The sequence below is a fragment of the Vigna unguiculata genome, chromosome 9 (genome assembly GCF_037176805.1).
Source record: "Vigna unguiculata cultivar grain cowpea cultivar isolate G323 ecotype 2 chromosome 9, ASM3717680v1, whole genome shotgun sequence".
Classification (NCBI taxonomy): domain Eukaryota; kingdom Viridiplantae; phylum Streptophyta; class Magnoliopsida; order Fabales; family Fabaceae; genus Vigna; species Vigna unguiculata.
The window spans coordinates 43,253,233-43,277,437 of NC_140800.1; the positions used below are offsets into that span (position 1 = coordinate 43,253,233).

The 24,205-nt window shown below is 33.0% G+C and overlaps 1 protein-coding gene across 5 annotated transcripts; it reads right to left on the reverse strand.

Moving 5' to 3' along the window:
- Positions 1-1,408: 1,408 nt before the first annotated feature.
- Positions 1,409-23,628, reverse strand: ECA3 (endoplasmic reticulum-type calcium-transporting ATPase 3). 5 transcript variants are annotated; one of them, XM_028048299.2, is made up of 35 exons: positions 23,382-23,628; positions 22,952-23,002; positions 22,811-22,844; positions 22,525-22,542; positions 22,059-22,195; positions 21,577-21,651; positions 21,281-21,326; positions 18,795-18,854; positions 18,629-18,709; positions 17,687-17,772; positions 16,366-16,467; positions 16,154-16,207; positions 13,932-14,033; positions 13,625-13,683; positions 12,665-12,809; positions 12,186-12,227; positions 11,957-12,064; positions 11,491-11,643; positions 11,301-11,405; positions 10,713-10,909; positions 9,843-9,954; positions 9,428-9,526; positions 9,199-9,344; positions 9,010-9,067; positions 7,304-7,396; positions 7,165-7,215; positions 6,920-7,051; positions 6,541-6,642; positions 6,381-6,435; positions 4,526-4,611; positions 3,667-3,815; positions 2,512-2,617; positions 2,339-2,392; positions 2,170-2,218; positions 1,409-1,889 (listed from the first exon to the last, which is right to left on the reverse strand). In XM_028048299.2, the coding sequence occupies exons 1-35, from the start codon at positions 23,412-23,414 to the stop codon at positions 1,822-1,824; spliced, it is 3,048 nt and encodes a 1,015-aa protein (XP_027904100.1). In that variant the 5' UTR covers positions 23,415-23,628; the 3' UTR covers positions 1,409-1,821. The 5 variants fall into 5 exon arrangements, with proteins under 5 accessions (XP_027904100.1, XP_027904101.1, XP_027904102.1 ...); XM_028048300.2 differs by lacking the exon at positions 12,186-12,227; XM_028048301.2 differs by lacking the exons at positions 21,281-21,326; positions 21,577-21,651; positions 22,059-22,195; ... (2 more) ...; positions 22,952-23,002; positions 23,382-23,628 and adding exons at positions 20,882-20,931; positions 21,055-21,197.
- Between the last annotated feature and the right edge of the window lie 577 nt (positions 23,629-24,205).

Sequence of the window (24,205 nt, forward strand, 5' to 3'; positions counted from 1 at the left end):
CTTTTTTCCTTCTTTAATATAATCATCATCCCACAATCACATTAAGCCTTTTACTACCTGCACTCCCACAATTGCTTTGTGCAGCCACTAAAATTTTCAAAAATAACGCTTTTATCTTTCGAGAAGGTGAATTCAGAATTACATTTTTTGGAAGCTTTATGGAACAATCTTTTCTAATTTTCAAAACGAGACTTTCAGAACAAAGTTTCCAGAATAAAATTTCCACAGGTAAACCCACAATTTTATTATGTCACCTCTAATTCTTTTTGGATTGGACTTTTCACAGGGTAACTAACTTCTACATTCCCGACTATTTCTTTCTGCACTCCCACAGTCTCTATATGCACTACCGTCACGTGATTAAAAAAATCAATTTATCTCCCTTACCGTCACGTGGTGGATTAGCTGCTATCCCCTTAACGTCTATGTGTTACGTCATGAACGAATTGAAGGGAAAAAAAGTATTATAGATTATACAATCTAAGTATTTTTGATAGAATAAAAAAGTTCAGATTGTATAATCCAAAAAACATTCAAAAATAATGTAATAAAATTTTTTTATGCAAAAAATTACTTTCAAATTAACTCAAAGAACCTTTTAAATTACACGATCCAACAGTTAAATAACTTGTACAGTTCACAAGATTTTTTCATGACCCAAAAGCTTTTTCTCATAAAAGAATTTTTAATTACACCTAAAAATAAAAAAAGGGTTCCATGTTGCACAATCCAAAAGTAAGAAAAAAAAACACTTAGGTTGTATTGGAAGTCAAAAATAATTATTGAATTGCATAATACAAAAGTTCATAAACTATAAGGACAAAGTGAAAACTTTCAAATTTATAAAACAGAGAAAGAAATTAGGGGGTGCTAAAAGAAATCCACTACATTGCAAAATGAAATATAAAAACCTAAAATAAATGAGACGTTACAATAAACTTATGGGTAAACGAAAAAGCCCTCAAACATTACCCGCACACGCTTTGCACCATTTGAAGGGCTTTTTTCCGTTAGGTAAAGCTTCCTGCATCTCATCAATTTTGTCCTCCCACCCCATTAAAAAGTCTCCAGAAAATGTTTTCGGTAAAAGAGGAGTGATTGACTTTCAGAAAAAAAATTCCGAAATTATTTATTACGTTTTGGGAAATAAACTCCGTAAGTAATATGGTACGTAATAGGATGTAAGAAGAAAATAATAGCGTACAAGATGCAATTACTGCCTTTTTCTTTTGGCCAACAAGTCAAGTTGGCCTGACAATTTATCAATTATCACATTTTTGGTAAACTTAATTACTTTTTGAATCTTATCTTACTACTTACTTATTTTGTTTAATTCAGCTATTAACAAATAACTTAATTGGATACCTTAATTTATACATCAATACGATTCGTTTAAGCAAACAAGTGATGAAGGAGAACTGAAAAAACGTTTGTTTGTTTTTTCCTTTGCTTATCCGTAACATATTGGTATTAATCTCTACATCGTTCTTTTAACGATACACAACTGACAATGTACATCTTTGTCAGAAGGGATAATGAGTGCCTTTTAGGTATTTATGCTACCAAAATTGATTAAATACAGAATGTGAAGAAAAATGAATAATTGAAGATAACCAACTCTACAGGCTCCTACATTTGCTGTTTTACATCACTGAAATTTTACGGACATAAATATTACAGATAACACAAGTATTATACAATATCTTTAGTACCTTGTTTAACTCCTGGATTGCCACGCAAATGGAGATTGATGATTTAGATTCAATCAAGGATACCATTGAAGCTCTATGATTCCAAAAGTGGTAAATGTTACTCCACATCTTACTTTTCATGTAAATCTTTTTTTGGAAGTAAATCAGACCTCCTGAACCATAATCTGAATCTAAAACCTAAAACCAAAGGAAAAGTAATCAACATTAGCTATATGGAAATTTTGTGTGGGTATGTTTGTGCGTGTGCCTGTTGGTTACATCACTTAATTATAGATCTCCATGACAAAACCATCACAAAAGAAATGCACCAACTATATTTTTCTATGATGACTATTAACTTCCAACCGAAAATAAGACTACCAATCCTACTACTGGTCATGTTGAACACTAGCTACCCTCAGACAAACAAGGTATCACAGATTGATCTGAAAATTTAATAAAATGGAATAAAGATTACCGACGGGATTTCTGGAGAAGAACTTCAACACCTCATCAATGACTATAACCTGCATAAGAAAACAAAATATAGTACACATGAATGAGTAGCACGACTCACCTTCTCGGGAAAGATCCCCGACAATAAAAATGACTAAGTAATGGATTTGGGAAAGTTAAAGAAAACATACAGGTAACGAAAGATAGAGGACAACTGTCCAGTCAGCCCAAGATAAGGGTGTTACCTGTAATAACATATGGTAATAAAAAATTAAAATCAATCTGATGGTTTATGAACAGGATAAACAGGCAGGTTCTCACTTCAGAAAATCAAATGTGTATCACTGCTTTTAAAAATACTTACAGAGAAAAGAATCGATAGTGGGTGAACATATAAGATTAGTATGTGAAGAAGCATAGTTATGATTATAGAAGCAACAAGCCACATGTTACTCCATGGAGGGATAACCCTGAAACAGACAAACAAATATTTTCACATCAATTAAAAAATTGTTACACAGCAATATCTGTTCTTTTATTTCCCAAATATAATTCAACAATAAGAGACACATTCCTATTGTTTGTAGCATACACGTACAAATATTCCCATTAAAAACAATGGGAAGGTTCTTAGTATGAATTTGTTTTCCCAGATTGACTAGCAGCTGATGCTTCTCTAAGGATTTCAATTTTATTCCTCCACAATCACAGGGCACGTATGAATACAACGTTCAAGCTTTGTAGTCCATGAACACCAGTCCTCGATAAAAAAAACAGAATAAAGTAGAATAACCAAATGCAAAGCTTCGTTCCTAAAGAAGATTGATATAGCACCATATTTTCAGCTCAAACACTATTATTAACTAAACACGTCCTAGGCACTGTTATCATAAGAAAGTAAAAAGAAATTCCACAAAAAAAATTATACGATAATTATTGCATACACATAACATATTTAAGGTTTTTTTCATAGGATTCAATTAATTAATTTAAATAATAGGAGACAAGTTTCTTTGGATTTTATTGTGAGAACCCCTATTATATGAAAATGATAGAACTTACTAAATTTATTTTATACTGTGAATTATACAAATTTTAGTTATTAATTGAGATTTTGCCTTGTTAATCATATATAAGTGGTTTGCCTATGTCCTATATTCTGGAAATTCATCATTCTTCAATGTCCGTGCCATGTCTGATAACTATGTTGGAGACATTGCCTCATGAGGTCGCTAAAAATTAACAGAATTTCTACCATCTCTCTCAATCTGGTCCAGTGAAGAGGGGTATAATGTCTATTATATGATTTTACTAATTTCACTCATAATATATTCTTCCTTCAGGTTTCGCGACTCTGATGAACCTACTGACCCCATAAGCTTAAGCTGATGGGTGAAAGCACGTGAAAGATTTTATATTTGTTGTCATCCTGATCTCATCCCATTAATATGCAGGAAAGGAACCATGAAGGACCAAAATCCTATAATTATGTCAAATTAAATTGTATAAAATTACTTACAGAAGAGATTGATTTTCACTGAGATTGTTCAAAGCATTGAACATCTCAACAACGACAAGCACAGTCATTGATACAGTAGACGGATGTCGATCATCAAATATACTGCATGGATAAGTTGTCTCCCTGGTTGGGCAGGTATCAAAATTCATCTGGAAGAAGAGAAGAATTTAAACTAAGAATATCCGAAATAGATTTATTAACTATACACAAAAAGAAATATTCATAGCAGAATAAGCAGTCAATTTTTTTATATTTTTTTTAAATAAAGCATTATTAGTACCAACAACAAAATGTATTTTCCAGGACTGAAGCAAAAAAATTATCAAAACAATCTCATGTTCACAATGTATGTGTTTTTTGAGAGCAAATATTGTAGTTGAGTGTCAACAACAATGATTTTTAACTCTTAATAAAACAAGTGATTTTCAATTTCAAGGGTGTCTTGCTACTTTCGACATAATCATGTTAATGGTTTCTCATTGATCTGGCTGTTTGAAGGGAGTTTTCATTTCTGACACGAAAAGAGACTCAGCAGCCTCGCTGATTGTTACTTATTTTTATTTTATTTTTCTGTCATGTTTGTGGATTTCTGTCTTGGAGGATATCTTATCCTTTGTGGATTACATATTGAAAGATATAAAAGCCAGATTGAATTTCAATAAGCAATATCCATTTTGCTTATATCTATTTTCCACTGCTTTTTGCTTTAATTATTATGCAGTCATGGAATTTTTTTAAAGTTAATTCCATACATCAGCTGCTTATAGGCTCACATTTCCTCAGGTGTTATCATTCTGAGTATATAAGATGCTCAAACAAAGGTACAGAGACCACAGGAGAGGACATGAAACTATCTTACCAATTCTGTGTATGGAAGTTTAGGGCCACCATCAGAATAAACAAACCACCAAATAAAACCAGCAACAGTAGCAAGGCCAACATAAGCTGCATCATACACAAAATAAACAACATTAGGACCATGCATCCACTTTCCAAAAATCAATTGAAGAGTAAATGACTAGTTGAAATACATGTTTGAAACTTGTATTATTATGTGATGCTAAGTGTCTCGTATAAATATAATCACTGGGACAATATAATACTATATTTATCAATTCATTATATAAATAGAGTCCTTGGAGTAGTTGAGTTGAGATACATGATTTCCAATATATCCTTTCATTTCGTTTCCCACTCTCTATTGAAAAAATTGGCTCAAAATTATGGAAAGAAAGGCTTCTAATAACAAAAAAGATTAATATGATTCCCAGGAATTCCGAGTGGACCGGATTCTCCAACTAGATCTGAGTTCCACCTTTCAGTGACAAATATGGCTAAGTAAGACCCATTTGGATCTGTTGGGCTTTTTTCGCAAATTTTGTTATTTCAGCTTAGTTTATACTTTCTTTGACCTAAGAAAGCATCCTTTGTGACTTTCAGCCTCCATTCACAGATTTTAAACTCCATGGTTTCCTTGAATAAGCTTGAGGAATGATAGTTTATGATTCGCGTAGCCAGTTGACTAAAAAATGCTTCATTAAGATTTGAAGACTGGGTTTCCTCTAAAAGTAGGGGTGTGCAAAACATTCATATATTAAAATTTAATCCCAAATCATATTGATCCAACAAAATTGAAGTCCACTTTAATACATCCCATTCAAATCCAACCCAATTAATTGGATTAGATTAGGTTGGATATTTTTGGATTTTAAGAAATCCAAAATAAATGTTCGGATAAGACAATTTTTTGTTGATTTCAAACCGAGACATTTTTTATTTCATTGACAAATTGCCTGCTTTTCATTCAATACTTTTGTAACCATGTCCTTTGGATTGTTCAGATAGTAGAAACTTTAATGAATCCAAAAACCACTAATTAATCCCTCAGGCAAGATACATCTGACCCTAAACTCTTCACTACCTTTGCAGTAGGTGTATTGTGCCCTAAACTGTAAACCTCCAGAGTATTCTACCAACCATGATCACACTGAGTTCCCCCATTGCCCAATTTTCTCTAGATTCTTTCCAAGAAAACATATGCATTTTTGCTCCTACTTTTACAGGAACTCAGATCCAAAAGGGATAGAAATGACCACTACTGGATTGGTAGCTGCTATTAGTAACGGTATATGTTCTATTAATAAGTCTTGAGGAGGAGTGTTAGAGATATCATGTTACTTAGGGAAACATAACGTCTATTGTTTATTAGGAAAAATAGACATTGTTTGATATTGGTAGATATTGTTGATATTGTTTATTATAATATCTTCTATTTACCATATTTATGTTTGGTTACCATGTATACTTGTATAATCCTATGTGTATTTTAGACACAAGGGAGATTAACCCTATACAGTTTTTCTCAATATTCAATAGAACTCTTGATAGTTATTTTGTTGGTCTTTTTGAATCGTCCTCCTAAGATCCATGTGTCCTTTATTCTGGTGCATCCAATTACATCTTTGTGAATTATAACAAGAACCTTTTGTACAAATTTTCCCAATTCGGTTATTTACCTACAGTCACAAGGGCTTGGCCTTACCCATCTCTCGGCTATATCTAACTACCATATGTAACCATATGAAAACATAAAAAGCAATGCTGTTCCTCAATAAAGAAGAAATCTTGCTGGGAAAATTAAAGAAGCAACGCCGATAGGTATAATAAATGATATTCAGTCCAAAAATAAAGATGGGATTGATATTTATAGTTACCTCCTATTACCAAATAGCGAAAGAAGAGCCAACCAGAAACAACGGCTTCATTCACCTACACATTCAAAGTGAAATAAAATTTAAATAAGAATGGGGAAGGTTATCTATTTAATTATTTGAATCAAATAGAAGGTTGACTAATGAATTATTGGTATGGCACCTTTCGAGGCTTAGCCCTCATCACATCAGAGTCTTGTTTATTGAAGCCAATAGCAGTGGCAGGTAATCCGTCAGTAACCAAATTGACCCAAAGCAATTGGACCTGGAAGAAGTTAAGCGAACAAATGAAAAATTTCAAGTAATAGTCTTCATTGGAACAAAAATGAAAATATTATTTTTGTGCAATTACTGAAGAAACACTGTAATCATATAAAAGCCCATTAGTGACCAACTACTGGCTACAAACCACTACCTAGGGGCATAGAAGACGCGATCAATAAAAAATCTAGAATTTACGCAGGTATAAAGTATGTATAAAATGCAGAACAGAATAAAATGAGCATTTTGAGATCATCAACAAAAAATATTGTACAACTCACAGGGGCAAGGGTATCCGGTATTCCAAGCACTGCAGCCACAAATATACAAACTACTTCGCCAATATTGGAAGAAATCATGTATCGAATAAACTGTTTTGTATTATTGTATATAGCCCTTCCCTCTGCCACAGCCTAAAGAGAAACAAATAATAAATTAAATGGGGAAAATTGTTTTCAATTCAAGAGGGAAGGAAAGTAATAATGAAAAGAAAAAAATGAGTAGAAATTGATATATGCTATTATACCGCAACAATAGAGGCAAAGTTGTCATCAGCGAGCACCATGTCTGAAGCACTCTATAATCAAAGAGGGGAGAAAAATAGCAAGTTGTTTAGGATTGTTGATTATTGACTAGACGAGAAAAGTATAGACAGATGATGACACCTTGGCAACAGCTGTTCCTGAACCCATAGCAATTCCTATATCCGCCTTCTTTAGTGCTGGTGCATCATTAACTCCATCACCCGTCATTGCAACCTAAATTACTGACATTGTAAATTTCGACAACTTTGAAAGAATTTTTTTGAATGATTGCATAAACAATAATGTCCATGATTATAAGGTTATAATGAATTACAAAATAGAGCACTTAGTGCCGTTAAATAGAGCTTTATCAGGAAACTAGTAGAGCTGCAGAGCACTAATGACATGGAACACGCCCGAACATCAACAAAGTCAATCCGATATAAGTAATGGGTCTTGTTAGGGTAGTCTTTTCCATCAACAAACTCTCATATGCACTTATAGGAAAAACAAGATGAAAAGATCAAGTAAACTATTCCATAAGCATAAATTAGCTTACACTCCCTCCGTTGGTTTATTTTATCTATCATGTTTAAATTTCAGGATAACAATTATTTTCCACTTATATACCCTTAAAATCATTAATATGGAGAGATAAAAATTTGTTATATGGAATAAGAAAATTGAAAGGAGTATAATAGGCAATTCACTTAAAATTTGCATTAAAAATAGAAATTAGATGCTTTCCTTTCTTAGGGCGAAAAAACCTTAAATGACTATCATAAAAGAACAGGCGTAGTATTGAGTTAAAAATCATCTTTTGGAAGTATATGAGAGTTTTTACAATTATATACTGGAATAACTTATTTTAAGTTTTTTCATATTTTTTCTCTTAAAATGATATTATATATATATATATATATATATATATATATTATACTTTAAGCCGGCTTTTATGAATGCTTAAAAAACCAAAATTTATCTTATAATGTTGGCTCAGTATTTGAGATGTGTCTAAGCTGACAATTATCTTTAAGAGGATTCCAGGTGTTAAGTGTTTCTATGTACAAAACAGATGTAAGGAGGTGTTGGTTGCGTGTATGACAATCTGACACCTCAAGCAGGAGTGTCATGATGTTCCATCATATGCTTTTGTGTATCACACATCCTAATTGTGGCGTCAGGTATGAGCCGTGGGTACAGGGTCAAAGATCTGTTGATCCAGAAAAGAATATGATGCCTGTGTATTTAAGATATGACTCATCCTTCATTTTAGTTCTGGTCATTTATGCAGATTTTATAAACTATTTAATACCATATATGATATCTTTGTTATAGATCTTCATTTAAGATCAGCTATTCCACTTATGCTTCATTTTAGTTTTGGCCATTTACGCAGATATTATAAACTATTTATACCGTATATGCTATCTCTGGTATAGAACTTCATTTAAGCTCAGCTAATCCACTTTTGAGTTCCACTCATCACTATCCACAATCAAAACTACAAGTGTAAAATAATAATGAGGAGCATTCACCTAAAGATCTAATCCTCACAATCCATCCACTGAATAATGTGCCATAAAAGAACATGTGATTTAAAGTGACCTTGGGAGATAAGAAACTAAAAAATAATCACAAGGATAAAACCTTACTAGTTAGTAGTTACAGATAATGTTCCAAACAACTAAATGGAGATAAACACAAAAGTTATGTAATTATGACAAGAACATTGAAGTGACCTAGGAAGATAAGAAACTGAAAGAAAAAAAAAAAAACAGTCACAGGGATAACACATTACTAGTTAGTAATTACAAATAATATTCTGATAAAGGAAGCAATCATACCACTTCATTCTGGTGCTGCAATGCTTCTACCAGGATCCTTTTATGAGAAGGCTCAACCCTACCATAACACACATCTTTTACTATGATTTTTTTTACCTCAAAAGGGTTGAACAAAAAAAGAAATCGCCATTTTATTCTGCAATCATCTAACAAAATAAAATATTAGAGAATAGATATAAAACAATATACCTAGTAAAAAGTGCCATACGTTGCAATGCTATAGTTTGCTGCAGTGGTGGAAGTTCTTCAAACTCAGAAGCAGTGTAAGAATGTTCAGAAAAATCTATCAATTGGTCAAAAGCACCTATCTTGCGGCAAAGTGACTCAGCAGTGGACTGATTCATTCAGAATTAAGTAATTTTAGACAAGACGTATGGAACATTAAAGGAAAAAAAAAAATTTGGCAGGAGTTTGAAACCTTGTTATCCCCAGTGACGACAATAACACGGATGCCAGCAGTCATACACGAAAGCATTGCATTTCTTACTTCATCTCGTGGAGGATCCAGCATCCCAACCTACCCAAGGGGAGAGAGGAACACAAAAGAAAAAGGTTATTACTTACTAGAGCAAAAATGTAAATATTGGAAAAGCAGAAGAAAACCAAAAAAGTACTCCCTTGAAACTCAAATATAAGCAACATTAAACAAATTTTGCGCTACGTAAGAAAGTCAATACCATTTCATTCTACTATTCTCATTTAAAAAATAAAGCTTCTTCCTATACATTCTTTCGTTGGAACTTGATACCAATAATTTATTGAACAGATGAAGTCAACAAGTTTCATTAATCTAACTGTTAAACTATATATTGTGCATTGAAAAGAAAGCATACCAACCCAATAAATGTAAGATCCTTCTCATCATCAAAGGACAATGACTGTTGAATTGAGGGCATCCATTTCAGGGCCAAAGCAAGGCATCTTAATGTTTCTTTTCCTGCAAAACTGGCCAACAAATTTTGTCAGGCTAGGAAATGAACAGAACAGAAACAACCAAGTACCCGTTATTAATGTCCAGAAGTTAGAACAGATTTTTCAGATATGTACTATGTTAGAAATACTTGTTGGAGATACCAAATTGACTTAAAGATATGACCAAATTATAGTATATAAATGGGTGTAAATCTCACTTTATAAGTAGGTTTTATGAAATCAAATTAGACTTAAAATTGATTTTCTAAGATGATATTGACGGCATTCAGAGCCTATCTTATTCTAAGGTGGAATTCTATTTAAGCGCCTCTTTCTTAGTTGTCATTCACTAGCTTCTTCCAAGTGCGTTGGCCTTGACTTTTTTCAGGTGCTATTAACCCTTCAATTTAGCATTTTCAGGAAAAGCAAGGTGAACGAATTGCACTCAAGCCAAGGGTAGCAGAAGGCCGGAGGCTGCATGGTTGGTATGTGGTGGGCCATCATCAATGAAATTTTTTTACATAATTGTCTTTTCTATCTATCATTATTTGTCAAGGCCTAGCAGCAAGAAGGCATGGCACTAGTAGGTATGTAGGTTATATTTCACCTGTCCAATGCGGTGCTAGTGCTAAGAGACATGGAATTATGCCCTTGCAAGGCAATCAGTCATGGTTTGAATTTTTCTAATGTTTTTGCTTATTTTGAATAAGAAACAGAAAGAAAGCAAAAATCTAGAAAAAAAAATATGGAATGTGCATATACAGATAAAATTATAAACAATAAAAATCAACCTGTTGAATCTTGAGTCGAGCTCTGCTCGAATATCAGCAGTAAGTGGCACAATAGAACCATCACTGTTGCACAGAATGGTTGAACATCTAGATATTATACTTTCTGGGGCACCTTTTGAGAACAAAATATGCATCTGGTTCCGGCTGCAAAGCACACTCATCATTTTCCGATCTCGAGAAAACTCCAAAACATGTATCTGCAAAGCATCAAGTGTGAAAATAAATACACATAGCTCAATACCCAAAAAATAACCAATAGTAGATATATTCATTAAATTTCTTATGTTGGATGAAGTAGCTGTATCACCCCTGGTTTATGGTTGCATTAACCTAATATAGCTAAGTTTGTTATATTTTTTGCCAAGATTAATTGTAACGTCTCAACTCATTGTTTATAACAGTCCTTTACTAACATTTATCTATTCCCTTTTCTTTAAATGAAAAATCTGCTGTATAATACTGTTTCCTGATCAATAGGCATGAAAAAAATGTAAAAAAACCTGCAATTTTTAACATTCAAGTTTCCTAAAATATGTTAATGGACGAAGATGAATACAAAATAGATGTGAGAAACTTGCTAAATCTCACCTTTCTAAATTGTTCCTCCCAATAATGGTTACAGTAAGAAGCACGTTCATGCTTAGTCAACATATTCAAGGCTGATGGCATGGAATTGAAACCAGGGAGACCAACCTACAAATAACAAACGATCAAAGTATACTTAAGTAATGATGGAGCTTCTAACATAGAAGACATGAGGAGAGGAAAAAATACACACCTTTTCTGCCAAGACACGTAGTGCCACTTCAGTTGACTCACCAATTTTTTCATAATTCCCTTTATCAGGATTATACTGCAGGGTTGATTCATTGCAAAGAGCAGAACACATTGCCATGTGAAGAAGACAAGGCAATTCAGCAGGAAAGTCAAGCTGCAAAAACAAGAAAATGAAACATTGTTTTAACTAAAACAAAACTGCATACACGATTACAATGAGTTTATGTTAAGATACACATAGAAAACCATCTGTGCTGCTAAACAATTGCATACTTCAAGGAAGGGCTTAATTCAATGCAATCATTTCTTGTGTCAATATTTGCAAATTAAAACAGCATGGATATCCACCACAAAGCATATACTGACTTAGCAAACTATCCATGAATTTTGTTTTGTACAGCAAGCTAAGGTTCCTTCCTTATATTAATTAGTAAATGAAAAAGCACAAAGAATTAACATAATCATACCTGCATCCCTGTACTGTCAAATATTATTCCTTCAGGTGCATATGTTGTTCCACTGACACTGTATTCAGAAACAACAGGGCCACGATTTGCAGATTCAACAACACATACCTGTACCCACAAAACCATAGGATTTGGTCAAGGAAATTGCTAAAAGTCATCCATAAGCATCCAGATAAAAATTCCAACATGTAACAAAATACATAAAAATAATTTGCAAGATGAAACATACATTGGAAAGCAACGTGAATAACAATTTTGTATCATCCTGAACCTAACAACAATGATATAAGCAGGCAGTAGTTGGTATCAGGCAGGCTTGATTAAAACATGACAGGACTGAAAGATGAACATCAAAAGCATTTTATAAATGAAAAATGGGGAAGGAGGAAAGAGAAAAGCTTAATAGTTCATAAATTGAATACTACTCAGACTTTCAACATCTAGAAGCAGATTTTATCACAAACTCTATTAATGCCACACCTATAAAATTCCTGAATAAATAGAAGCTTAAAACATAATAGCAATAAGGTTATTATTGATTCAAAATGTTTCATCTAAAACAAAACCAAAAAATAAGCATCAGTGAATCGGTACAGAGTTCAATGAGGATGGCACAATCCAATGTGACACTTGTGGCAACATGAAAACTCACAAAAAAGACAAATGACTAAATTTAATTTTATTGTTTCAGTGTCAAGCTGAACTCACCTTCGCAACTGACATTATGTTAGTAGTTAGCGTCCCAGTTTTGTCACTGCAAATAACAGTTGTGCAACCCAATGTCTCGACCGATGGCAAGGAGCGAACAATGGCATTCAACCTAGCCATACGCTTTGTCCCAAGAGCCAAACACCTATTATAAAGAAAATAAATCAAAACAAAATCGGAAAAAGAAAAACTCAGTAGATTAACTTTCCATCACATTGAATATATGCTGTTTTCTAACCAAAAAAGTAATTCAAACATAGCATCTCAGCATATCATGAGAAGTCTCCAGTCAGTAGGGAGGGAATGAGTAATTCTGTAAGCAAGTTTCTATAGCACAACAGCTGGTTTGCTAAGATTATTAGGCATTTGGCTTCTACCTGGTGGTATAATATCTAGGGCAAAGCGCAAATCCATTCTGAGGGATTTTTCTAAGCACAGTGTTGAAGAATGTAGCAGCTTTGTCTATTAACTAGTTTAGTCTTTTTCCCATACAGTAAGCAGCTTTGGTCTATTTCCCAAACTTAGAATAACATAATCCACATATGTGATTATTAAAAACCTAAGTAAACGATAGTGATTGAAATTTGAGTTTAATAGGAACTGGAATTCTCCCTTTCAGCTCACAGAAAGAAATAGTAATACCTCAAGGACATCACTCATAAAAGGGCCTTAAGAAATGCTGCCTTATGGTTTTGTTTCATTCTTAACATATTTCTTAAACAAAAAAAAAAGTGAGTAATTAACTCCCAAAATTAAAAACACTATAATACACACACACACACACACACACACACACACATATATATATATATATATATATATATATATAGAACAAATTGTTGATTATATATGAACACACAAGCCAAAACATCTATATCTTATTTTATAAAATCAAAATAAAGATATTCTAAATATATGATGGCTTCCAGAGAAAAAACAAAAATAGGTTCCTGAACTCACGTTGTCACAACTGCAGGCAGCCCTTCTGGAATTGCTGCAACTGCCAGAGCAACTGCAATCTAGCAGGAATATGATTAGAAGTTAAAAGATTTTCATGCTCACAAGACAACATGATATCTTCTTCCAAAGAAAGAGCCAATATAACCAACTATACACCAACCACAGAGAGATACTAAATATAAAACAACTAGGCAGTACATGCAAATAAAAACAATAGAAGACTACAACATGATGCCAGTAAAAACAGAATACAAGAGCAAATGGAAATATTGATAAATATAATAACAAAGTTCATTGGTGAACACACCTTAAAATAATGAATTGCACCACTCAAGAAACCACCGTGAGAAGGGTCACGGAAGTGACCAATATTTACAATCCACACCAAAACACAAATCCCTGCTATAACCTGCATAAAAGAAATAAAGGAACCACCACCATCACAATTTGGAAACAGAATAATAAGTGGGCTTCAAAGTTAAAACTTGAACAATAAAAATGATTTGTTACACAAAAAATACTCCTTTGATATATTTTACTCTTTGAAGCTGATAATACATAGGCTCCCAAATAAAAGGGTTTTACTTCTTATAAGTTATAATTCATATTCTTTGCCATGTATCAAATGAGCTTTCTCATTGAATGCCAAAACAGATGAGAAAGGGTAAAGTGGTTTTATCAAAGACATTATAACTCAATCCTAAATTACCAAGTTAATTTTTATCATGAATCATAATTTGTACTGAATTGTATGTTAAAGAGTCTCTATCGACTAGAGATATAAAAGTGGGTGCAAATCTCATCTTACAAACCGGTTTTGTAGGATTGAGTTAAGTTTAAGGTCTATTTCTTAAGATAGTACCAAAATCATTTAGAGTATATCCTAGCAAGGTGTTGAACATCATGTCACCCACTATTGGGTTTTCTCCTAGTCCCACACTCGAGATGTTTACTCCTCGGCTTGGGTGTATGTGTTGAAGAGCCCACATAGATTAGAAATAATGTCATATCATAGTGTATAAGTAGTGTAAATTTCATCTTACAAGTCAATTTGTAAGGTTAAGTTAGACTTAAAGTTCACTTTCTAAAAGTAAGATAAAAAGACAATGAAAAATTACTTCAAACATATCATATATTTGAAATATAGTGGTATTCATTCAATTAAACTAGAAAATGATAAAAAAAAAAAAAAAACTTAAGCAAAAGTCATACAAATCTACTAGTTAAATGTCAGATTTTATTTTAGAAGAATGCAAACAACGCAATTAAATAGCCAAGTAGAGTGCGTGCATTGAACTAGTGATAAGTAAAGTAGTGGATTGTCAAATAGGATAAGTTCAAAAGTGTTCTTCCAATTCCTTTGCATTTAAGAATTTAAGCTCACATGACTTCTGATTTTTTTTGTCAGAAGTAAAAAATATCAATTGTTGAATAGTCTGAATTTTATCTTTAATATGAAAGTACATGGATTCATTCTAATAATGTAAGATGCAAAGTCATCATCTTACCATACCAATTGGTAGGTAACCAAATTATATGAAGTTGTAAGATTCAAATTTTGAAGTGTAATATGCCCAATCTCAACATTTTAGATAGTACTGTTAATAACAACCGGATGTACTAGGCTGACAAACCAAAAATGCATAAACAGTTGTGTTGCTTATCCGATCAATCATTACCAACAATGAAATATGCAGCAGAAGAGCAGCCCCAACATTTGAAAACCAAGGTTCCCAAACCTAAGGGTTACATTTATTATGAATTAAAATTCTTTTCCCTGCCTCAAATGAACTTTCATATTAAATGCCAAAAGTAGGTGAGAAAAAGTGCCGTTAAAAAAACACTATAATTCAATCGCAAAGTATCAATCTCAACTTTTCAGATGGAACTGTTGTTAATACCAAGTATGACAAACCAAGAATGCATTAACAGTTGAGAAAAAGAGCCGTTACAAAAACACTATAATTCAATGCCAAACTACCAATCTCAACTTTTCAGATGGAACTGTTGATACCAAGTACATTTTAGGAGGCTGACAAACCAAAAATACATTAACAGTTGTGTAGCCTGTCTGATTTATTAATCCTGTCTGATTTATTAATTTACAAACCATGGAAAATGCGGCAGAATAGCAACAAACCATGCAATATGTATGTAGCAGAAGAGCAACCCTTAAGTTTGTCTTACAAAGTGCTTTAGGTCTAACTAAACCCTACAAATTTGGTTTATTAGATGAGGATTCCCTCCACTTTATTTTGACACTATCTCTAATGGATGTAGGTCTTGGCTTTTTCAAATATACTCCTGCACATCTAATACAGGCTTGGTACAAGTATAACATGGGAGTAACCCTTATAATGGACATAAGATGGAATTTTATACCATCTTAAAAAGTAGTTTAGACTTTACTTGATCCTATAAAACAAACTTATAAGGTGAGGATTGACCCTATTTATATACGTTATTGATGTGAGCTTTGGTATTCCCCAATAGTTTGAAATACAGTGAAATCAGAGAACTAGCAATCACCTTGGCCAAAAAGGTCCCAAACTCGTCCAGCTTCTTTTTCAATGGTGTTGCCTCCTGCAACCAATCATAAAAGATGTAACCACCTCTATTGTGTGTCTAAAAGTAAAAAGCAACTTTTCCTATACATGAGTCAAGAAAGAACACAAATGCACAAGAATTGAATAAAGATACAAGGAGTAAAAACATCAATGTGAGTAAAATTCAATGCTTACATCCTCTGTTCGCAACATTGAATCTCGTATGCTGCCCATGGCCGTATTAGGACCAACTCCCACCACAACAGCTCTCGCCCTACCAGCAACTACAACCGTACCCTGGCATTGAAAACAAACTCTTATAGGAGGGAAAAAGATAAGAGTTAACGGAAACAATTTCAAATGACACAAGGCTACCAGACTACAAGAAACAGTGCCTTGAACTCGTGCTTATTTAAATATTCGAAACTTGGATGCACAGAAAATACAAAGAGAAGAACACTAATGCAAACACAATTTTATATCGCTGTGATTCATGGACCTTTGAAATTTCTGAAGACAACTATCAACGTAGCTACCCATCATGTTTAATGTCCAATAATAGTTCATTTCAATTTTACTTTAAAGTAGAAATTACAAATAATCAAATATTATGGACTAATGCTATGCATCATGGTTCTATCTTTTTAATTAACAATAATTCCTTTTAACGATTTTATAAATAAACTTTAAGATTGTATGTTTATATCATATGTTGAATTTCATCACTTTAAATTTAAATTAAATTTTTATACCGCTATAACAGCTGATAAGTTCTTTTCCAGAATAAATGACTTAAAGTATTTATTAAAATAAATGATGGTGAATTCTCAATTTACTAATGTTTTTTAGATTCCTTAAAAACAAAATCATCATGTTCATTTTTTACAAAATTTAAAAATCACAAAGTAATTAAATTTAAATATTGACTAACATTGTTTAATTGCAAATAAATTTCAATGAACAATATGTAAATATAATGATCAGTACAGGTATATAAATTTCACTTATTGTGAGCATACATAGTCCTGTGTGTTTGTAGGTACGTGTATCAATTTTAAGCAACAGCATTTGATCTTAAACATCACAAACATTGAACTGATTCAATTTAGCACAAATGAGAAAATGCTACAGAAAATTGCAGGTCAAAATCCTCTCAAGAATCAAATTTGCATATATAATTATTTCAGTAACTTAAAATAAACACATCTTTGCCATGTGACCATCAAGCCTCAACCAACCAAAACTAGTAGCCGAAATGTTTAATTAAAAGCTAGATTGGTTCAATTAAACAACTTCCATTTTTGTCAACTACAAAAAAGTTATTAACAAGTAACACCAAACCAAATTTTCTGCACCAACCAACAAGAAAATCTTTCAAAGTAGAGTTTATATAGGTGTCACTACCTCAACCATAAATACAAATTGGACTTAGAATATCCAAACCATTAATATTCTATAGAACAATTTTAAACCTTATTAGCCACACGCTGGTTGAACAAAGAAACAAGCTTCTTACCGAGAACAGAATATTTGTTTTGTCTTGGTATACAGCATTTGAAGTTGTGGTTATTTTCAGCTCTTTCTCCACGGAGCTGCTCTCACCTAAAATCAGCAAAGAGAATTTTGATCACATTAAACAAGTGAGATGTCAGAAGATACATATAACTGTGTTCAATAAACATGTATTCATACACGTAGTTTTTGCCTTAAACAGACATGGCCTATTTCCCCACACACAAGGTGTGGGGAAGTGAGATTGACATATTTAACTAACAACCTTTTCCTTTTCAAAAGTATTGTCTGGCATCTGAAAGCATATTTTAAGGGAAAACTTTGCAACAGGGCCATTAATTAGGCCAAAAGGAACCATTAAGTACTCTAATGAGTAGCAATAGTAGCAAAAGCAAAATTTGTTAAGCCAAAAGGATTTCAAAAATGTCTCCTCCAAATTTGTTAGTTGAACAGTAAAAGTAACCGAGTATAAAAGCAGTCAGCCTAGACCCCAATAAATTTACTAATTTGTTACCACTTGCTCACACATGTACCAGTACCAAAATATAACCAGGCAAAAGCATATACTAGACAGAGAAGTATTTTCAATTTTTATAAAACATGGGATTCTATAAAAGAAAAACAGTTTTTTCAAGGGGATTACTCTAGTAGTCAATTTATCAAAACTAACAAACTAAAAGTATTGATTGATCAACAAGGTTAATGTGTATTACTTAAAATCAGAACAAAAATCACCTACAAAAACCTTTAGTCTTATGAATCATAGAAGGATATGCAGACAAATCCACTACATCAGTAATTCACAAACACTTACCTAATTGTCAACATGTGAGGGAACGTAGTACATTTTCACTCTTTTCAGACACAACCACACAAATGAAGTGATTCCTAGGTAGAAGCATTCAATAGTTCTATTCACAGCATACTATACGAGCTGTAAGAATACCTGTAAGAATAGCTTGATCAACACGCACTTGATTACTTAGCATCTCAATCATCCTCATATCAGCAGGAATTTTGCAGCCCACTATTTAATTCACAACCAGAACAGATTCAACTTTCAACTTTCAAGGATTAAATACTCAACAGAGACAGTTTGCTTATCAGCTTACCAGAAACCTCCACAATATCCCCAGGAACAAGTTCGGTTGCAGGAAGTATGGAAAAACAACCTGCAAGAAATAGAATGTAAAAATTTGTTGTAGAACTTCAAGATGATAAGCTTTAACCAATTCACTAAACAAAAAAAAAATACCACTGAACCATCACGGCAGACAGAAGAAAGAAAACAATTATTAGAACACAAGATTGTTAACGATTGGGGGGGTGTAGAATGTGCCCCAGTGCAAGGGTTTGAACTCGCAGTATCCTTGTTTACCCCACACTCTTCCAGTAGAGCTATCCCAAGGGAACATTTAAACAACACTTAAGTTTTTTATGCTTCTTGTTACCATTCTTTTCTCGTTTTTCCATAAAGCATTAGGAGGTCTACTAAAAATATGGAGAATGGTTTAGAAAAATATATGTCGACAATAAATGGTTAACTAATCATATTTATACCCTTACAGTGCAAACATGTCTTTGTAATTTCTTTCCAAAGGAACAAAAAAGCAAACCGGATCTAATTTAAATTGTTAATGCAGAAGGCATTTGACATTACCAAGTTATTTATTTATTTATTATACAACAACAAAGTTATTTCCCATTAGAAAAAGTCAACTACAAGAATCACATGATGCAATTTGGCTCAATTAAAGACCAAATATGGAGAGAGATTGTTCATCATGAGATCTTTCTTTATAACTTCCTCCAATGTCCTTCTTGACACTTGAACTTTACACAATTTTGAATATTTCCCTGTTACTTGAATTTAATATTGAAAAATGCAAGTCTCACATTGGCCATAGACATGGTTAAGGGTAGTACATAAAGTGAAGGATAAGTCTCACCTCATAAGCCAATTTAGTAGTGCTGAGTTAATATGTTCTAAACCTGAATTCTATGACATTAGAGTTTATTCTAGACCAACTGTTTGATCACCTACATATGTCACACTCTGGATAGGTCGTCAGGGGCATGAAGGGCAGTATCGGAAAGTTCTGTTAATCGCAAAAAGCACCTAGCCCACCTTAGTTGTAACCTCTTAAGGGGGATTGTCTTTATTGTAACTTCAAGGGTGGTAGTTTAGTCTCACATTGACAAAAAAATATGGCTTAAATAGAGCTTATAAAGCTTAAACAATCCTTATCTTATAAGCCAAGTTTGTAGAATTGACTTAAGCCTTAACCCCTTATCCATATACGCTGCTTCAACCTTATATCTAACCAATGTGGGATTTGGATTTTCTCCACGTCACCCCATGCCCAATACTATTGAGATTGATGGATGGATAATACGGTAGGTGGCCTAGTATAGAAACAAGAATAGACTATAATATCATCTTAGAATTTGGACTTAAGACGTAACTAAACTCCACAAAATTGGTTTGTGAGTTAAACTATGTTTAAGCTATAACTCAAGTAGATGTTGAAACAAATCACCACTCTTGGAGCAACAATCAAGAAACCCCCAAAAGTGCTGCAACTAAAGCGAACTAGGGATGACAACAATTAAGGTAACTTTCCAACGTATAGGAACCCAAGTGTTCTTCCTCTACTAATAAGATATTTTCTTAGCTTTCAAATTCTCGTTAAATAGTCAAGGAACAAATTGTACCTTGTTCTCCCACACTAAAAACCTCCACAAGAACCAACAATTTTGCAAATTATCCATCTCCTCTTATGGGCCTCTTTTACTGCTCTAATTTCAATTCTATGATAGTGAGCCAAAATTTGTTTATCCTCTTGGTTTCTAGTCCCTTTTCATCCTTGAAATTCTTATAAAAAGAATTCTCTCATCTCTCTTTCATATCTTTATCATGACCAAAACTTTGCCTTGTTTATTCTTAATACATTTTACTTGATCCAACTCTCTTGGCTTCACTTCTCTATTTTTGGCAAGCTTTAAAATCTTATTTTCTTTATTATTTGTCCTAAGATTTTCTTTGTTTATTTATTATTGATTATTAAAGACGAAAATCATTCCAAATCAAAGTAAAGAAACAAAAGAACAAAAGACATTCTCCAACAACAAGAAACACACCCTAAGAAGTTCAAGAAAGTAAAGCTTGCTAGTCTCAGGATATATCATTAGTAAATACCAAAAAAGTTGGAATCAACAGAGCGAAAACAGCCAAGATGAACATTTGTCCTATATAAGAGGAAACAACAACAAATTACCCTTGAAACTATTTGATCCTTTATTTAAATAATGCCTTTGCGAAAACCCAGTGCTATTATACAAGACAAACACAGTTTCACGAGGATAACTCACCTCCCCGTATCCAGCCACATCCCCCAAAAGTAGAAACAGAGAAAAGAGAAGACCAGGAGAACAATTAGCTAGGTATGCTATAGAAAGTTTTGAAATTAAAAAAAAAAAATATTTCAAATAGAAATTATGAAAATTAACACCATATGTCATCGTTAATAAAGCGTCACAAAGCCACTATAGTACTAACCACGCTACAAAAAATTAGACAGGTACAGAAGTTTGTTACCATTGCGCAAGACAGTTGCCACATCAGCTTGATAGGCACGCAGCTCCTAAGATAGTATAAAAGAGAAAGCAATAGATAAACAGTGAGCTCAACTTGACGGAGCCAGAACAAGAGAATTCCATAATAAAGATAATTTAACTTAACAAGTTTTCACTAAGCAAATGGAGAATTTAAAGAACAAATTGGAAACAAATTGAGCTTTAGTCTTAAGTTTATGAAAATTGTTGTTATGAAAATGAAATCATTATCGACAAACATCATTTGGAGCTCTAAATTTATCTGTGTTTCAATTTTACCTCTAGAGCTTTTTCAGCGTTTGATTCTGTAATCACTCCAACTGCTGCATTTGCTGCCAATATCATCAGAATAACCTATGCATACACCAATTTATTTTCTATCAAAAAAACCGAAAACCAAAAACCAAATCAATTCACATTTTGCAATAGTCTTACCTATTTGATAAGCCCAGCTTAACAAATAGTGTAATCAAATAGAAAATTGTTATGTTCTCTAGTTCAGAAAAAATTCAGTACATTCTCTATAAAAATCCACTTTTCATGAGTTTACCCGCAAGAGGTCATGCAGCATTGTACAAGTGTACTCAATAAGTAGCAAAAAGAGCTCATTTAGCTCATAATCTACAGCTTCAATAGAAAGGATACAGCCTTTTTTCAGTTTTGCATCATTATGTATAAGAACTACCAGAAAAATTAATTCTTTACCAAATAAAACTGTTGCTAAAAATATCAAACACAACATGAGTGTAAATATATCTTACGGAAGGCTCCAGAAATGCCATCAAGCCTGTTTCTCCATTAACTAAAGCCAGAATAAAAGATATAAGAGCTGCTGCAATTAGTATCTTTACAAGCAAATCATCAAATTGCTTCAAAACCAATTTCCAAAAAGGAGCTCCTGCATATTAAATTTGATGAGATTTAGTAACAACTAGAACTAAGGAATCTAGTGTGATAGAACCATGAAAAACTCAATTGGCAATAATATATGAATGAGTTTCAAACCATTTACACTATCATCAATAGGATTTTATGAATGATCCGAAAATTACTTAGCATCCAATATAATTCGGTAAATAAAAAAAAAAAAACTATTTCTATTACTATCCAAAATTAAATACCAAGCACTAACATTGCTATTCAGGAAGAGCAAATGAAAAACACTAAGTTGCCTAAATAACATAATCAAACAAAAGTATAAGGCAGGTACAAACTCCATATACTTACTTTGATCTTCAGGCAGCACTGTGCAGCCATCACCATGCAGTAAGAGAAAAGGAAAGAAATATTAGTAGGCAAACAAAAAAGATACTTAAACAAAACTGGTGAAAAAGATGCAATAGGTAAGTTTCTCAAATGCTAAGATCAGTGTGTGATCTTATTATCCTGACTGCCATCTTACACTCTATACAAATGCAAATTCATTTCAAGATAAAACCACATTACTTGATATTTCTTCTCTTGTTCACGTAAGAAACAGATTAAAATATACACGGCCCTACAGAAGACATACCGTTATTCCCATAAAGTCTAGCATGTTGTACTACCTGGAAAAAAAGGGCGATTTAATCATTTGAAACTATTAACACCATAATCGGGCTTAAAGAAAATACGAGTACCGATACAACAGAGAAATGAAAGGAAATTGGAGCACCTCAGCATCAGATAAACCCTTAGTCGGGTTCACTCCGAAGAAATCGAGGACCTAACAAAATTAACAACAAGAGTTATGGCTTTCCAGAGGAACATTCAAATATATAACTCGGCTATAGCAATCTCTGTGTGAACAGATAAGTCGATGCAGAGTTCAGTAATACTGCTGCGAGAGGCAAGCATGCAAGCATGTGTGATCATAGATTTTCAACAATATTACGTTGCGTGATCATGAAAACACAATATCTCTATTATCGAAGGTCACAAAAACACAAAACGTAGATCATTCACATTCCGATGTCTTCTATAATTTTAGATTAAAAATAAACAATGTATGGTTCCAGATTTGTTAAATGAGGATTGTGATGACACGGTGAGATTTGGTGTTTGTTGCAGCGGCAAGGAAATGGAGAAAGCAAAAACGAAGTTACCTCGGGAATAGATCTGGCAAACGCGTCCTCCATTGAGGAACGAAGAATTGGATCGGAAACGAGAGCTTCGAGGCTCAGGTTTGCGTTAGACTTTTACTTGAAGATTTAGAGAGAAAGTGAAAGGGAGCACGTGAGTTTCATGTCATGGCACACACTGAGTCACAGTGACTCGGAGTGCTCCCGTATAACTAATACTGATACTCTAGTCTGTTTTCGGCAACCTGGCTCGAGTCGAGATGATCCTAATTCAGCAACTCCCAGTGTCATGTGGGACAGCAAAGTCGTTAGGATGAAGCAAACGTCGTATTGGGCCGGTTTCAGCCCATTTGTTTGGGCATTACCCGGCCTCATTTTTAGTTAAACACCGCCAACCTTTTGCACTCCCTTTTCTCTATAAATACTTTAAAAAAATGTTTAATAACATATTTTTTATGATTGAAATTTATTAAAAATAATTAAATTTTGTGAAATATACATCACATTGAATGAATTTATATCCTAATTTTATAACTTAAGGATCATTTTTAACAAAAAAAAAATGAAAGTTACACATAGTGTGTTAGAAATTGTGGTCCAGACCCTCTTCATATACTATTATATAAGCAAGTTGTTAATGATAAAAAAATGAAGTGAAAAAATTATAATAAAATGTAAAAAGTTAAAAAAAATTGAAAAATACGTATGGTGACATAATTTCTTTTTTAAAATTTATTAAAATTAAAAAAAATGCATACATACTTAAAAATAATTGTCGGTGAAAATAAGTTGGAGTAATAAAAAATGATACAATTGAATAAGTCTAAAGAAGTATGTAAGATATATTT